Consider the following 17,042-nt stretch of genomic DNA (forward strand, 5'->3'; position numbering starts at 1 on the left):
TGTAGACAGATGCTAGAAATCATGATCAGCGCGGAAGCGATGGCAATTGAACGTTGGCAGAAGTGATGTACTAAAGAATAATATGAATCTCACCCCCTCCAGACAGTAATTAAACATTTTTTTTGTGTATAGAACACTATTTATTTCAGTTTGCACAATCAAAGCTATTATGGTACAATGGCCTACACGGTGTCGACGAAAGTACTAGAGGCCTGTGTGCCGTGCGATGTCAGTGCACGTTAAAGAAACCCAGGTGGTCGAAATTTCCGGAGACCTTCACTACGGCGTCTCTCATAGCCTGAGTTGCTTTGGGACGTTAAACCCCTATAAACCAAACCAAAGTTTTATTGGACCATGGTTGCCACATCATCCAAGAAATGAAAAACACAGTGGCGCCATCTAGTTACACAAACTGAAAGTACATCCATGGCGGTGCGAAAGGTGGGTTGCTTTTCATCGAAGGGCGCTCTGGAGGGAACGCAAATTTTAATAACACCTGGGGAATACTCAGAAGTACCATTAATTTAAAAGAAATCAGCGATATTTTACCGAGACGTGGTCACGTGGTGTACTACACTAAAAAAAAAACTCAGAGGGCGGTTAAGACTGCCTACGTGCTGTGAAGGCGGAAGCATTAGTGTGTCATTGTGAGCTTTCGCACTGAGAAATTAAACGAATACGCACCTCCGAGCGCTGGTTCCACTGACGGTGTATCCACAAAGGTCCGGATAGAAACACTCGCACACTCGGTTCGAATACCTGTTGCGTGCTAGCCTAATTCATGACTACGTACGTATGCTGTATGCAACGAGAAATCACTGTCTCACATCTTGGTGGACTCCTAAGCGGCGAATTAAGAGTAGAGGTAAAGAGCCTTGGAAGGCATACAATTGCAGGCGCATAAGTCGTCGTCCCGAGTCCCTGTCGCAAGCTAACCTCGAACTTGACTAGCGCATGTAAGCAATATTTGGTTGGGAAATCGTGTGACACCACCTGGAACGCTGTACAACAAGCGGTTGCGTCACAAATTTGTACGAATGCTGTCGGAAAAAATGGCGCCCCATTGAGATCGGCCAGTGTGGGGAGTATGTAAAGACGAACGAATTTATGTGATTGTCTGAAATCGCGCTGTTCAATTGGCTTGCTGTGCGCGGCCGCCAGGTGACGTCACCCTATTTTTCTTGCCATCGCTGGTATTTTCTGTACCATCTGCAAGTGCACACCTAACACATGCCACCGGATTTTTTGATAATGGGACTAGTATTGCTTTCCCATTAATAATTAACGGGAGAGTTTCATCGCAAGATGGCACTTTATGCGGTCCACGGATTAAACGTCCAACGTCCAACGTTGTAAATGCAATGGAGGCAGTCAAAACTAATAAGAAAATTCCGTGCAGCTGGCGTCAGAGTAAACTGAATTTTATTTATAAAGTGAAAGTAGATAGAATGCACATAAAATCCTTCCGACCGATTACGATAACATCTGTTATATACAGACTGACAATGCAGGAGGTGAAATTAAAAATGCGGTCATTGGTAGAAAGTAATGATACTCTAAGATTTCAGAACGGGTTCAGAAGGGGCAGGCGCCCAGATGGTAGTCTGTTCTGGCTTACCCAATGTATAGAATTAGCTGAGACTGAAAACAGATCTCTGTATTTAGCCTTCCTGGACATAAGCGGTCCATACGACAACGTGAACAGGCAACTTCTGTGGAACATATCGAAAGATGAAGGCATCGGTCATGAGGTAATTCATTTTCTGCAGAAAATTTTCCGAGATAACAAAGTTGAAATTACATAGGAAGAGATAAAAAGTACAACTGTCGAGACACGCAAAGGATTAAGGCAAGGTTGTCCTCTATCACCGCTGCTGTTCATGCTTTATATGATAAGTATGGAAAGAAGGCTACAATGAAGCAACCTAGGTTATAATCTGTCGTACAGATTAGGCGGAAAGGTCTTTGAGCAATGGCTACCAGGTTTAATGTATGCGGACGATATTGTACTGTTAGCAGATAGCCAGGAATGTTTGCATACTCTGGGTAATTGCTGTGGAGACGAAGGCGAGGCTCTAGGTTCCAGTTTTGGAGAAATTAAGTCAGGTGTGATGATTTTCAACGATGCAACTGGCCAGGTGCTTACAATACAAGGCCGTGAAACAGCCCGAGTGGCCGAATACAAATATCTCGGGGTATGGGTAAACGAAGGGCACATGTACACGGAAACACGAACAGTCTCTCATAGCAAAAGGGCGAAGAGATGACGGGATAATGAAACATAGGGCATTGTGGGGGTACAACAGATATGAAGTACTGAGAGGTATTTGGCAAGGTGTAATGGTGCCGGGGCTTACATTTAAAAATGCGGTTCTGTGCTTATAAGGGCAGAAGTTCAGTCGAGATTAGAAGTAAATGAGAGAGCTGTTGGAAGATTAGCATTAGGTGCCCACGGGAAAACCAGAAATGAAGCAGTACAGGTGGCTATGCGCTGGGCATCGTTCGAAGCACGGGAAGCTCAGAGTAAAATACTATACGAAAAACGCCTGAGGAAATTGGACGATAACAGGTGGGCAGCAAAGGTATTTAAATGCTTATACAGAAAAAGCGTTGACTCACAAAGGCGGAAAAGAACTAGGAGGCTAACCAAGCATACAAGTGAAGGGGAAAGAGGTGCTAGTTATAGCATAAGTAACAGAAGCCAACAGCCCCCGAAACCAAAAAGCATAGGGTATGACTTTTTTAATTTTAGTGTTTCATCAGCGGGAGATTAATGAAAGCAGAAGAAAATACATCCACACGCCGCCGTGGGATCCGAACTCACTACCTTCGAATTTCGCGTCGGAAAAAAAACATGAAAAGCGGCTGATTCACAAAGAAACCTCACTACATGAGCCCCTGATTACCACTTCGTTTGAATCCCCTTATTTTTGCTATCGTCAAAAGCGTCCCCCATTGGTTGCCCATTGGTTTTGTATAGCAGTCTTAACTGCTCGATGCGATCCCTGGAAACAATTTTAAAGAAAGATTTTTCTACACACCAGAACCTTCAACGCCACAATTTTCTAATTTTCGAAATTTTTGCCTGAGAAAACTGGACATGAGCGGTCATGTGAGTGGTTATGTGAATGAATCTGCGGTAGAAGTTAGCAAAAAGCTATTGGAAGATTGGTGGCTCAAAAGCAGAAAGACAGCTTAATGTTAAAAGTGCAAGATTAAAAACTGTATTTAAAAGTGGCACATTTATAAACCGATTTATTGCACCGACAACACCGTCTAAAATATTTTATAAAAGCCGATCATGGTGGCAATCCACCCATCCATCAATCACTTAAATGCCAAATTAAAATTATAAATCCCTGTTTTTTCGACATTGCGGTGCTCTTTTCTCACAATATGAGGCATGATCTTGTTAGTGGTCAGTACCTTTAAACTGCGCCTCACGAATTTTGGTTGCAAGCTTGTAATATTTCTTCTTCCTTTATATGCCTGTTGCGGTGTCGGTGCATACTGAACATACATTAAATAGTTTCACGAAATGCTAAATAGTTCAGTTGTCTTCTTTTAATATTATATTACATTATTTATTTTTGGCATTTATAGCCGACACAGGCCAGCAGTGTACTTATGACTGTTATGGCCAAGGGCACGTTTGCACAACTAAAAATATATTAAAAGGACCCAGCGAGGCCCAGTCTTTACAACTCGCTTAACTAGTCAATCGGCTATTGTTCTAAATAAACACTGCGTGCAAAATTATGAAGTTAACTGCCATTATTCTCGTTAATTCCTTGAGGTCTGACACTTGCAAGGCAAAATGAGAGAGCGCATATCGCGCAGTTGTCTCAAAGACCTAAGGTTTCACGCCAGATTGCCTTTTGTGCAGCCGGTTGCGTTCAACTTTGAACCTATGATTAATTAAGGCAGGTACGCGGTAAATTCAGCCTATTTTACTTTTAGGAATTTATTAATTATTCAATTAGACAGAGTTTGTGACATATTTCTGCGTGGCCTGATAGCTTATATAGATGCAAAGAAGGAACTGTGCAAATGAGACACGGACTGCGAAGAGGCAAAGACGCGCTCATACACAGACTAACAACTTTTTTGCACGAAGGAACACAAGGCATACATTAAGAGATCTCAGCACCTTATCAAAAACGCAAGCACGTAAACACGTGCCCAGGAAAGTAAAAAAAAACAACTAAAAAACCACTGCGTTGTAAACCATAGTTCTAAACTGGGTCTGCCCACTCTAAGAAAGCACAGAAGCCATAGACGTCGCACAGCGAAAGTGCATGGTCGAGTGCCACGCGAACTAGATGGTGGAAAGTGCAACCAACTGACATGAACAATGGCCTAGTCAGATTCCGAGCACAAGTGCGAATACACATAAAAGATAGGCAAGCCCCTCCGAAAAAAAACAAATCAAAACAAAACTATCGGCTCCATTCTACGTCTATAAACAATCAAACAGCGAAAAAAGGCACCAGGTCACATACACTCATAACACTATAATTTCAGAAAAGCTACTTCGTGAAACTACAAAAGCAGTGAAAATAGGCACCAAGTCAAATAAAATCAAACAGAAACCAAACAAAGGTTGTGATATTCGAAAACCTAAATACAATAAAAACCGGAACTTTCGCACAAGCAATCATTGCCTGACGACCCTTTCCCAGAACATAGACAACGCTTGCCAAACCAAAACGAACGGAAGAACGCCTCTAAAGGAGACCACCGAAACTATACAACCTACACGTGACCTTCTAAGAACGAAAATTATTTGGCCCACTAGGAAATGGATGGCTTGCTAACGCAGTTGTTCATAGTGACGATGTGGAAAGTTTCAATGACGAGGCTTTTTCATTTGTCTTCACTCCTTGCCAAAAACTGCCTCTTCTCGAAGCATGGTACGCAGTACCGCTTTTTTATGATTTTGCAGTCCGCGCAATACTCAGCCAAGAACCCCACTGCGTTGTTAGCTACTTTCAACCTGTGCCCTCTTGCTCTTTCATTAAAGCGTCTGCCGTTTGGCCTATGTAAACTCTGCCGCAACTAAGAGGTATCAGGTACACCACGCCAGGTACGCAGTCCGTGAACTTTCATGACTAACTGCGCATGGGACCTTCTTAGCATCCTTCATCATCACTCATACCTTAGGAAGTTTGCAAGGAGCGGAGAAAACCACTTTGACGCCGCACTTCTTGGTGATTCTCTTGACGTTGCGCGGCAGCTTGTGAATGTAAGGAATCCCAATGGGCCTTCTTAGGCTCGGCATCTTCTGTAACTTTGCTGCCAGTTTTCATTTTTTTGCAGCAAGTTTTCGCACGCACTCGAAATGACGCGCATGATACCCAGCTGCTCGCCACCGCTGAAGATGATGCTGGAAATTTTCCAGCGGTCGCGAGCAGCTGGGTACCATCCACAAGAGACCGGAAGCGGGCAGAGTGGGTGAGGGAACAAACGCGTGTTAATGACATCCTAGTCGAAATCAAGAGGAAGAAGTGGGCTTGGGCAGGGCATGTACTGCGAAGGCTAGAAAACCGCTGGTCCTTAAGGGTAACGGAGTGGATTCCAAGAGATGGCAAGCGTAGCAGGGTCTGCAGAAGGTTAGGTGGGCGGATGAGATTAGGAGGTTTGCAGGCATATGGTGGGTGCCGCTGGCAAAGGACAGGGTAAATTGGAGAGACATTGGGGAGGCTTTTGTCCTGCAGTGGGCGTAGTCAGGCTGATGATGATGATGAATCATAAGACTCGTGAAGGAAGATCATGTAACCTTACTTCACCAGGGGCCGTATTTTTCAAGGATCCATTACGTATTTTTAATATCGGATCCATTCAGTCCTCTGGCATTGGTCATTGCTGTTGGTTGACGTAGCCATGGCTTTCAAGCGTCCGTGGGAAGCGACCAGACCATTTAATTGGCTTATTGGCGACCGCACATCACCATTGGCTACATATCGCAGTCAATGGTGCGTCCGACAAGTGGCGAAGGCTATCATCGACGTGGAGACCCGCTGCCTTGCGATTCCTTTGATTGGCTGCTTGCTGCTTTCGCCAGACGCTGTCGTCACGCTGACGTCATGTCAAATTAAATGGATAATGGATGCTTATAAATTACGGCTCCAGCTATACATACCAGCAGCGGGCACTCGGTATGCACGCCGCAACGCCTGCTGGGATGAGCATTTACTTCAGCCTGCGCCGATGTGTGCGCGGGCGTTGTTGAGGGTAGACTGCGATGTCTCGCGCCCGCTTTGGCAAGATAGGAGGGCCATCTTGGAATGTGCCAGCGCCTGAACACTTTAGTGCCGGCTGTTTTGACTGAGGCCGCTTAACATTGCCGTCGCCCAGGAGACATAGCATCCTGCCGAAAAGTCTGAAGATGCAACTCACCACTTAATTATGACAATCTACTATGAGGGACATGCGCTTTTCTTGTGAATTGATTGCCACGCTAACGTGGGGCGTTGCGCCCTCCAGACATTTCGGCAGGATTCCACCTGTCATTGAATGCATTCCTAGTTTTAACTTTGTCTAGTGTTCTGGCAGCGTGATGAATGGTGGCTGGCGTCAGACAGACGTTGCGAATGCTCTGACGGAAGAGTTGTTTAATTGTGCACAGCTAATTTGTCTCGCTTACTCGGAGTGCTTCGAGTGGCACCATGCAACTCACACGGACTATGGGATTGCGCGGCTGGTTTGGGCGACGGACACAGCGCGAAGGAAAGGAACGGACAGGACGCGCGACGTCTACTCACGCTGTGCAGCCCTTCACTGTAGATCTAGTTCAACGCTCGGATATTTTGTTACAGCAGCGCCCGTTTCTCGTAGTAGTAGTAGTGATAGTAGTCTGCGTAACCGATGGATGCGTTGCCATGGGAAGCCCTCGGAGGGTGGTTACCGTGGAAGAAGGAAGGTATGACGAAAGTGGAGGACGGTGGGTGGTTACGGTCGTGGAAGGCGGAGGGCATGGCGAGGGCGAAGGAATGTCCCTCTGCGGCAGCTGCCACGAAACGCACCGCTCGAAGAGAGGGCCGGAGAGGAGAGGGAGTAAAACTAAACGGAGCGCTCTACATATATGAGGTCGCTTTCACATTCGCTACTTCAGCGTATCGGGAGATATTAATAGCGTAACAGCTGTCGCTGAATATCGTGTTACACAGTGGTAACCATCCTGCCACATTTTTTTTAGTTGAATCTACGAGCATTTAGTTTGCCACTTGTTTTACGAAGTTCATGACACAACTATTAAAATTCATTCTTGAAGGGTTGCTATAAAAGAAAACCCAACTAGATGTCGACTTTTTCACACACCCACGAGTGTGGAGTGCCTCGCGAGTCACCGGAGAAAAGTGCTGCTGCGGAGCTCGATGTCCGGTCTCGTGCCGACTGGGAACGCGCTGCGCTCCGAGAAGCCGATTCCCCATGCGAAGCGAGGACCTACATGGAGCCTGCCAGTATGGAATTGTACGATAATTAGAGGAACGAACGCCATGCAGTTTTGTTCAGAGGTGGCTCCCATCACGTATAGGGCTGAAAAGTGGCGCCTTTCGTGTCCCTTGATAAAACCACTGTCAAAAGAGAAGAGTTTAACGATCGGTGTTCCGCTAACCAACAAGGCAGCAGACATTTCTAGTGTTCATTTGTCGCTCTGGAATGCGCCCGGCTTTAAAGCCTTTCAGGCGTATTTCATCAGGCGTCCAGGTTCATTCAAATACCCGTTTTAACACCAGGAGAAAACTACGATAAAGGAAAGCCCACTTTCGAAGATAGCTGCAGGCAAATCACTTGACCTAAGGTTGCATGAAAGATGTTCTTGGAAGTGCTGTCGTATTTACTACAGCTTGCAATCTCGACAGCCAATGGTCTTCACCAGTTGTCTGTCTTGAAAGGCCCTCCAATACGCACTAACGCACAGCTCATCACTTCTGATCCAGCTCCCATGAGCTGCTGCGAAAGTGTTTACATGTTTTCCTTGTCCAAGGTGTCGAGTCGGTTAATTTCCTTATGTGGATATAAAAGGTGCGCCTTTGGTACCTATACCTGCCTTGTCACGAACAGCAGCCTCTCACAGGCTATGTCTGTTTTCACATTTGTGTACCTGGCCGCTACATGGAGCGCTTAAAGGTGTTTTTTTACTGATGGCGCTTTCTTTGTGCGGTGAGGGCAATAGTCTGTTGTTGCGTCCCAGGTGGGGTGCGTACTTGCTAGGCTTCCCTTCTTCCTGTGAACCCAGGCAATTGAAAAACATCGTGGGACAATAAATGAAAGCGTCGCAAGGGCCGGTTGATGGCCCGGACGCATTCGGATGGAAAGGAATCCATAAAAGTGTAGAGGCTGGCACCGAGAATGTATGCGCCATTGATCTACTAAGACGGAAGCTTCGTGGAAAGACATATAGCGAGAGCTTGTTCCTGAGGAAATGAAGCGGCGAATGCGAACGTCGCTTTTCTGTGCGCTCCCCTTTCGCCCAGCAGCGCGAGCGCAGGAAGTCAACGCGATCGCCTTAAGAGACTGCGCTGCAGCCGAAGCGCCTGTGCGGCCCCGGTGAAAGGTTCCGTTCCCTGCCCAAGCGTCCGGGAAACGGCGCCCAGTGTAGCGAAGGCGGATGTTTTCGCGAGAGCGTGACGTCACTTCTTGCGCAGCGCGACAGGTCCGAAAATCTGACATGATTTTAGCGACGAGATTAAGTGGTCCCGTTTGGGCTCGTAGAAGCGGCTTCAGCGCTGCAAGGCGGCAGCCGCCAAGAAGCTGTCTGAAAGATCACTGGGCGACGAAGCATTTCGCCGCCGGTGCAAAGGCGGAGTGTGTAGTTGGAGCAATGCGACTAATAAAAGCGATCATTTACAGGCAGGCATTTTGTACTGAGCGACACTTGGTTTCACTCGTTCTATTCCGCAGTGCCGATTAGCAAACTAGTTAGGCAGGCACAATAATGCCGCAAAGCTTTGTACTTTTGTTTCTGCGCGCTGAAAGCAGCCGGCACAGGGCTTCATCCCTTTTTTGAGATGCGGGATGCGACCAGTTTCGTCATGAATGATCGCAACCACACGCGCCGCTTTTTCTAGTTTTTTCGTGGCCTCAAGAGAGGTATAATTTTTTTGACTACAGTAGAAGTGAACATAGTCAAGGGTTTGGCGTAAAATTTCTGGATGATTGCTGGTGCTATGGATGTTTACGTTAAGTTAGGTAAAGATGATGTTCTCTCGATGACTTATCTAGGCTAGTCCCTCGAAGGCATTTAAAGAGTGCTTCAGGTGCCCGTGCTGAATCGATATTCAGCACTGTTAAGCACGATCATAAATTATGTAGTCAATCTGTGATGGAGTCAGCGCCAAGGAGACAATTTGTACTGTTTATAAACTAAGGAGTTACAAAACCTGATGTTACTTTGAAAACATAATTCAATTGATATTGTAACGATTTCACCTGCGGCTAATCAAAGCTCGCCATAGAAGGCATCTTTTCTGTGGCTCCCTCCTCACGTGGCGTTAGCCCTCAGAATCGCGGCATAGAGCTGAGCAATCGCCACGGTCCACGTTCTTCGAGATTGATGCTATCGCTGTCCCTGAGTCAGTAAGTTGTTTGTAGGCGCAGGTCAGCAAAATAAACCGTTTCTTGCTTGTCTTTCTGACTGCTGGTCTGCCGTCATACAACATGACAGTAATGCAAGCTATTACTACTACTATTATTACTGCTGTTTGCTGAAGTTGCCCACATTATAAAAAACCTTAAAATAAAACAAAAAAGTTATGCAAGAATACAATGTCCATGTCGCGCAGCAAACTATAACACACTGCGCTGGGGGGCTGAGAGCAAAAAAAAAAGGCTGTAAGTTCTTTGAAAACAGGTTTACAAAGTGAGCGCATTAGAGGCGTTCCAATAGAAGTATCGCTGCTTTAGCGGCAGCTGTCTGCTTCGAGAGGCATTAAATTCTGTGGGCTCTCCTCACAACCGCTTCCGCTCACTTAAATGCAACAAATGAACTAGGAGCATGCAGTTATGCTTTCAACAAGTTTTTGATGTAGCACTGAATTCTATATGACTGGTCAAAACGCTATAACGTTGGACTTGTTGACTGACAGCAGGCCTGCTCAGGAGATATAAGACGAGAAAGACAGCGTCGGCTATCCGAACAAAATAATCTTAAGCAGCCGCAAAGTTATGGAGAGGTCTCGGCACACGGCCAATGACGTAGACTTGGCTGAACAGGAAGTTAACGCAAGTGCATGCAATTCATTCATGAGAAACACTCCCAAAGAACCTCAGAGGTTGTTTGAAGTACGTGCTTCACCGTTCTACCCACCACGACACCTGTGTGCTCCCACAGTCGTCCCAGCGCTTTATGCTCATCTGGCTTTCTTTGCGCAATTTTATTTTGCGACACGAGGCGTAGACTTTGCACGTCTTTGGTTTTACAGTTTTGTTTTACGGGGTTTAAAGTCTCAGGCTATGAGGGACGTCGTAGTCGAGGGCTTCGGATGACTTCGACCACCTGGGGTTCTTTAACGTGCACTGACATGTCGCACAGCATACGGGCGCCTTCTGCGTTTTGTCTCTATTCAAATGCGACCGCCGTGGTCTTTCGGTTCACCAGCCGAGCAGCATAACGACTGAGCCACTGTAGCGGCAGGAACTTCTTTCTACGTGTACGGCAAATGTTTTCCGGCCATTATACATCCGCACAGTTTGAAGGCTGGTGTATTCGAACGTCTCCGTAATAGTAGCTGGTGGTTGTATTAAAGTTGGGGAATTCAGCGCTCAAAGAACAGTAACGCCGTTTTTGCGTACTGACACAGTTTTTATATCGATGCTGAAAGCGGCTATCGCGTAAACATGATGGCTGTAAGCAGAGAAAGTGACGCACCAAGACAGGACAATGCAAATTCCAAGTGTGCTGAAGTATTGCTTTTCCGGTGCCAAAAGACCGTGATCCAATCTATTGTAGGGTAGAGAGTGCTCTGCCATGAACCGGTCGTTAGTTTGTGGCCACGAATGGCTTCAAGACCACCGGTAGGCAGTAGGAGGGAAGAAGGAACGGATGAGCGATATTCTCAGCTCATCTGATACAGCAGAACTTATCTAAACCCGCACTCTACCTGTGTAACTTACCGCAGTACAAAAGCAGGCCTGCCTAACGTTCAGAAAAAAAGTGCCGTTATTTCCATATCTCCTCCGTTCATTTTCCTCGTAGTTTCGCAGAGCGTACACAAAAGATACCACACAGCCGTCTATCCTGCTCAAGGTCACACCGTGGTCCGCGACCAACCACAAACTAGCTCCCATTCTCGGCGAATCGGGGCGGACATCGTCCGGAGCTGAAGGAGAACATGATCAACCTATTGCAGAACATGCAACCGAACTTGTATGAAACTTTCCGAATTTTTGCACCCGAGTGGAAAGAAGCAGTGAAAGACTTGCTCGCTTACAGCCTGGTGTAGGATTCGAACGTCCGGCGACGCAAAAAGGTCAGTTCCGCTCCCCGCTGGCCACTTGGCCTTCACAGCTGCCTGTGCACTGGAAATCGTCGTCTTTCGCCCTTCCGTCCTGCGCCGCATATGTTTGCGAAGATTGCTAAGAGAACAAATGGGGTTTGAGAAGAGGCTGAGTAACTGTCTTGCTTCTCGCCAACGCTGCCGTGAGGGATGGAGAAAGGAGTGAAAAAAAAAAGAATTAAATGGCGGAGGAAATTCGGACCACTACAGCGACCGCAGTTAAGTCTACGGAGTGGACGACACCGCAGCTTAGCACAAGCTTGTGCACGTGGCGAGTCGCACGTCAATGCGGGGAAGGTCGCTCGATAAGCAAAGTGATGAGGAAGGCTCCTCCAGCTTCCACGATCTCCTGCAGTGCATTCCATGCGCTCGAATAGGAGAAAGGCAGCCTTCTTTTTTTGTCTGCAAGCGTCGCGCTTCAAACAGGGCCGGTTCATTCCAAGACTTCCATTGGATTCTTGTTCTATATATAAACACATTAACACCACCTGTGCGTGCCCTCAAGAAGGTCCTGAGAGGCACTGTGAACAGACAAACCAACGCGTGCATTTTACGTGATGGCAACTAGTTGGAAGGCGAACGCGTTCCTCTATGCTTAGCCGACGGCTAATACACGCGTATAAGACCACGCCCCTGAGTCTTGCAGCCTTTGAGCAACGGAGAGGCGAAAGCTTTGGAGAGACGTAGCAGTGCTGTTCAGAAGAAAGATGAATGATGTACGTGGGTACAGTTCATACAGTCGCCGCAGTGTCTTCGTAGGGTCATGGAGCAAAAGACGAGGGCCTGTGCGCCGAGGTAGCCCGCTAGAAATTGGCGGTCAGCAATATTATCAAAGGAAGCTTCCGGCCAAAGGCTGTCACGTATACGACGCTTAGCACCTGGCGCTGCGTGCATTTTAAAGGCAGAACTGTAGCGTGGCTGTTTCTGTGGTGTTCGTAGACGAGCTTTGCGCACGTGGACATTCCTGCCGAGGGCCTGGACTACCCCAAACCAGCGACCGTGGCCAGCAACATCAGCGGCGCGCACAACACGCGGGCGCAGGCCGTCATTGTGGAGGATAAGAAAACTCTGCTGCTCAAGAACTTCTACTACGACGGCTCGGCGCCAGGTTGGTCAATGTGCTTGCGTACACACTCAAATGGCACCTTGCTGTGCGAGTCCCGATGCTTTTTAAACGCTCCGCAGCTAGGCCCTCCATGCCACGTGTGCACCCGCAGGGAAATTTGCTGAGAGCTAGACGAGGTGGCCAATGTAATCCTTCATCGGAACCAACAAGGCCTCCCCCACAGTAAAGAGATGCATTCCAAAATAAGGGCTTTTTCTGTTGGCATAATGCCACCCGCAAATAGGAGGTCGCATTTGCGATCACCTGTACGCCTTGCTAGTCTGAAATTTATTTGAGAAAGCGTGAAAGCTGTCGCAGTGACAGTCTAGCCCAAGTTAAGGAGGATAGATAAAGCTTGGTTGACCATGCATGTAAACCAAGAACCAGCGGGTATGAAGAGAATGCAAGCATATATCTAAGATCTACGGCAGAGCCCCATCTCTTGCAGCAGACTTATCTCGCTGGCTGATGTGGTGGTAATGATGGCGATGCACCACCTTGCGCGTATGAAGAGATGCAGCTTCAACGAATGTGCATTCGCGGGCGACTGCACTGTCCTCTGTCCAGATGCGTTCTTCCTTGCTGGAAAGGGGGACAGGCCGAGACCTGATGGCACCAAGATTCCAGACGAGAGTGGAAGGTGAGTGTTTTCTTCGCTGGCCTGCCCACAACACGATTTCACACAGAGGCGTGTTGTAGACGACCCGGCAGCGCGCGTGGAAAGCGAGCAAAACCAAAGACCCCTGGCGGCCAGCTGAACATGCATGCACAGCGTGTGTTCACCGCTCTGGCTTATTCGAAGGCGGGCGCTGGAATTCGGCCTCGGTATACCGCAGTTGCGTGCAGACGTGCTGGAGATTGACTTGCATGCTGTACCCGACTGCAATGCCTTCGAGTACCGACACTGAGAGTAAGCGCGTTTTGCCTCGCGCTAAAAGCACCGCTCTGTGTTTTTTTTTAAATATGAACTTAATGTGCTTTATACAGGTGGTCTCTGTTAAAATGGATCCAGATTTTGTTTTATAAATCAAAGCGCTCTTCTGAACTTAAATAGAGTGAATGTTTTTAAGAGATATTTTTAAGTCAAGTGCCTGTTGTAATTTTTTTCCCTCCGCCTACTTAAGTGATTAGTCGACATTATTTAAAAAACTTTTTCAAGCGGATTTACGGCTGAGATGTGAAATTGTCGAGCGCCATGCAAATGGTCCGACCGAGGTGCTTCCGACGAGGTATAGCCTCAGAGCTGCCCTTATTATTCGGCAAAAATGAAAGCCGGCAAATTTAAAAAGGGCGCTCTTTCCTGGCGCGCCGTCAGCAGCCGCTGGCGCTTATCTCGCATCCAGCAGTAAAGCGAAGTCGTGGGCAGATCCCGCTACCCTCTCTTCCTGTCCCCTCACCTCTTTCATTTCATTTCTCCATTCGGGCTGCTATCCTTTACTTCTGATGCCCCAGCTCAGGCGCTTCAGTACCGATGGCAGATGCCGGGACTAGGAGAAATGTTTGCCTTCCTTTTTACTATTATCTTAATAAAACCACTTCTACTACTACTACTGCGCAGAAGGTTTCGGACGGCGCGAATGCGTTTTACCAAGTCGTTGGTGAGAGCGCCGTAATCGCGGCGCATTCGGGCGATCGGAGCGCGCTGTCGCGTGTTTTTTTTTTTTAATTTCTAAGCTTTCATTTTTGCCGAATAAAAATGGCTACGCTGAGGTCACCTCGCCCAAAGCACCTTGGTCGGACCATTTTCATGGGACTCGGAAAAGTTTCCTGTTCAGATATGAGGGTCTAAAAAAGTATTTACTTAATGTCAACTAATTATTAACTTGATTTCAATTCAGAAGGATTCTTTGGGTTGTTTTCAGTCTTGATACATTTTACTTAAGACAACCTCTAGACCACATACTTTATTACCGCGAGTTTGGTGTTTCTGAGTGAATAAAAAAAAATGCACTCAGGCAGAACTTTTTACTGGGCGTGCATGATACGGAACGACAAAGCGCCAACACAGACGGACACAAGAAATTGACTCGTGTCTTCTTCTGTGTTGGCGCTTAGACGTTCCGTGAAAGGCCACAGCTTAATCGGTGGCATCACGATGCCTTATCCAATGGACGCAAGGCACCGGATGGAATCTGTACGGCGACGACGTCACTTCACTTTTTCTTCGCTACTCGGAACCGCTCCGACGTGTGGATGTCCCTGCGGTTACTTTGTGGGTCTCTTCCTTCACGCGCTCTCTTCGTGCAGAAGTTTTGGCCAGCCAACACACCTCGATCACACAGCTGTTTCAAGAAATGAAAGGGGAATACACGTTCGAATTCACCTCAGCCAATATTGCGCGCTGAAAAATGGCAGTGGGCAGGCCTCTCTGAGGTGGCAACTCGTTCCTTCCAGAGCGCGGAAGCTGCGAGGCTACGTCAACGCGGACGTGCGCCTCACCCTGCCCGGGGAGCTTACGGTGGACGACATCGACTGGTTCGCGGTCTACTGCATCACCTACACGGAGACATTCATCCAGGCGAGGTTTCCCAAAAACCTCAACGTCCCTCCCAGCCTAGAGCTGCTGGAAAAGGAGGTGAGCCATGGCTCTGCCGATTTAACTGCGTGTACAACACCGCATGCTGGGCGAGCGCTGACTCACAACTAAGGCCTCTTGACTCGCAGTCGTTCTGAGTAATTGCAAGCATTTCCAAGAAACGCGAGCTGTTTACCACATTTTGGATATTTTGACCACTGGAAGGTTTTTTGCTTGCAAGCTTTTCGACACCGCGTGCATTTTGGCGCGATGTAGGTCAGCTTTGTTGGGCCACAGCGCTGAGGGTACCTGATTTTTCTGAATTCTAAAAACTGACGTGGATATTACTTGCGGTGGGCTACATGCCCGCTGGTAATTAAAGAGCCAGACAGGAACAGTTAAAAAATGAGCTATTTAGCTTCACTTAACCAGCCTGCTAGTTAGCGCGTCTCTTCTGTATTCTGATGCGCTACACCGCTAATGATGCTTCTTAGGTGAAAGACCCGGCATTTGTAAACGCAGCAGCCCGAAGTAGATAGAGGTTGCGTGCTGCTCTCGTTTTTTCCGGGTTGTCGCTGAGCTCGGGAGCAACTCCCGACAGCAACTGTCTTTCACGGGCCTTAACCGGGGAAAGTTGGGTCTCTATCGATTGGAAGAGAAAATAGCCTCGCGACAGTGCAATCAGTAGCGAAAACAACACTGAAACAGCGGCTTTCTGTCTCCTATCAGCGCTCGAGTTCAAGTACACCCCCATCTTTTTTTTTCTTTATAATTATTTCCTTTCCTCAGAAAAAAAAGGAGCCGAGGTTAAAGGTTGGGTAACCTGACGAGGCATTGACATCCGAACTCAACTTTACAGAGCAGTTAAATGATATGATAACGCAAAAAACATATATATCTCCAAACAGTTTAAAACATACATACCGTATAATCTAGTGTATAGGCCGCACCCGTGTATTTCTCGGACCCCTTATTTTGGACTAGATAATTGAGAAGAAATACGGTTATCCGTTTTCTTTTAATTCGCGCATGGCCTTAACCTTCAAAATTCACACCATAATTCAGAAAAAAAATTGGGGCTGTTACATGAGTTTATTCGCTATGTTACACTGACTGTTACACACGCAAAAGATACAGGCACACACACTACACAGCGAAAGTCACAGGAACGAAATAATTACAATTTTATATACAAGCGTCATCAATGGGCACGCAAACAATAATAAATTGCAAGAGGGGGCGATCGCTGTCCAACCTTCCCTAGCAAACAAATTTAACAGACGAGTTAAGGTTCACATGAAATAAAAAAATTCCGAAGACAACTTCAAGTTTCAGAGTGACGAAAATCCTACATTAGGTATTGCTTAATGTTGGCTTTAAATACGATTTCCTCCTTTCCTATTTGTCCTTAACTATTGTTGGCACAGTGCGGCGTAGTTATTACAGGCTTCCTCGAGGAATGCAGGGAGGCTGAATAGCGAAGTGGCTTTCTTGGACCAGCGGGCGCTTTGTCCAACTGCGATGCGCAGCGCATTTGGAACGAATCAAGGAGCCACGGCCCGGGTCTGTCTTTCCGCAGGCGCAGCAGAGCCCATCTGTCACGCCGCAGTTCGACAACTGCGAGACCATCATCTCGAACCGAATACAAGTGGGCTGGCACCTGGAGACCGACACCATCACCTTCCACGTGCGAGCCCAAGCGAGTGAGTCGACGCTCCTTTGGATGTGGACGCCCATGCGATAGCGTCCCCGGTCGGGTTAGCCTTTTACTTCACTGCATTGTTTTTGCTCAAGTGCTGTCAGCGCAGTGCTGAGTAGGTTAGTGAAATCAGTGGCTCGTTGAGTGTGAGTAAATGGGAAAATCTCGGCGAATATCGGCCAGCTGGTGGTGCGTGAGTGAGGCCCGTCTTCCGTAGACTGC

At 47.4% G+C, this 17,042-nt stretch overlaps 1 protein-coding gene across 1 annotated transcript in view; it reads left to right on the forward strand.

Annotated features, from left to right (window-relative positions):
- The window catches only part of LOC144112447 (protein Skeletor, isoforms B/C-like), a 100,625-nt gene that overhangs the window by 65,399 nt on the left and 18,184 nt on the right, over window positions 1-17,042 (forward strand). Inside the window, exons 11-14 of the mRNA XM_077645282.1 lie at window positions 12,441-12,609; window positions 13,174-13,246; window positions 15,001-15,181; window positions 16,701-16,824. Of these exons, the coding sequence (XP_077501408.1) occupies window positions 12,441-12,609; window positions 13,174-13,246; window positions 15,001-15,181; window positions 16,701-16,824 (547 nt within the window). The remainder of the gene's footprint in view (window positions 1-12,440; window positions 12,610-13,173; window positions 13,247-15,000; window positions 15,182-16,700; window positions 16,825-17,042) is intronic.

This window comes from Amblyomma americanum, chromosome 1 (genome assembly GCF_052857255.1).
Source record: "Amblyomma americanum isolate KBUSLIRL-KWMA chromosome 1, ASM5285725v1, whole genome shotgun sequence".
In the NCBI taxonomy this organism is placed as follows: domain Eukaryota; kingdom Metazoa; phylum Arthropoda; class Arachnida; order Ixodida; family Ixodidae; genus Amblyomma; species Amblyomma americanum.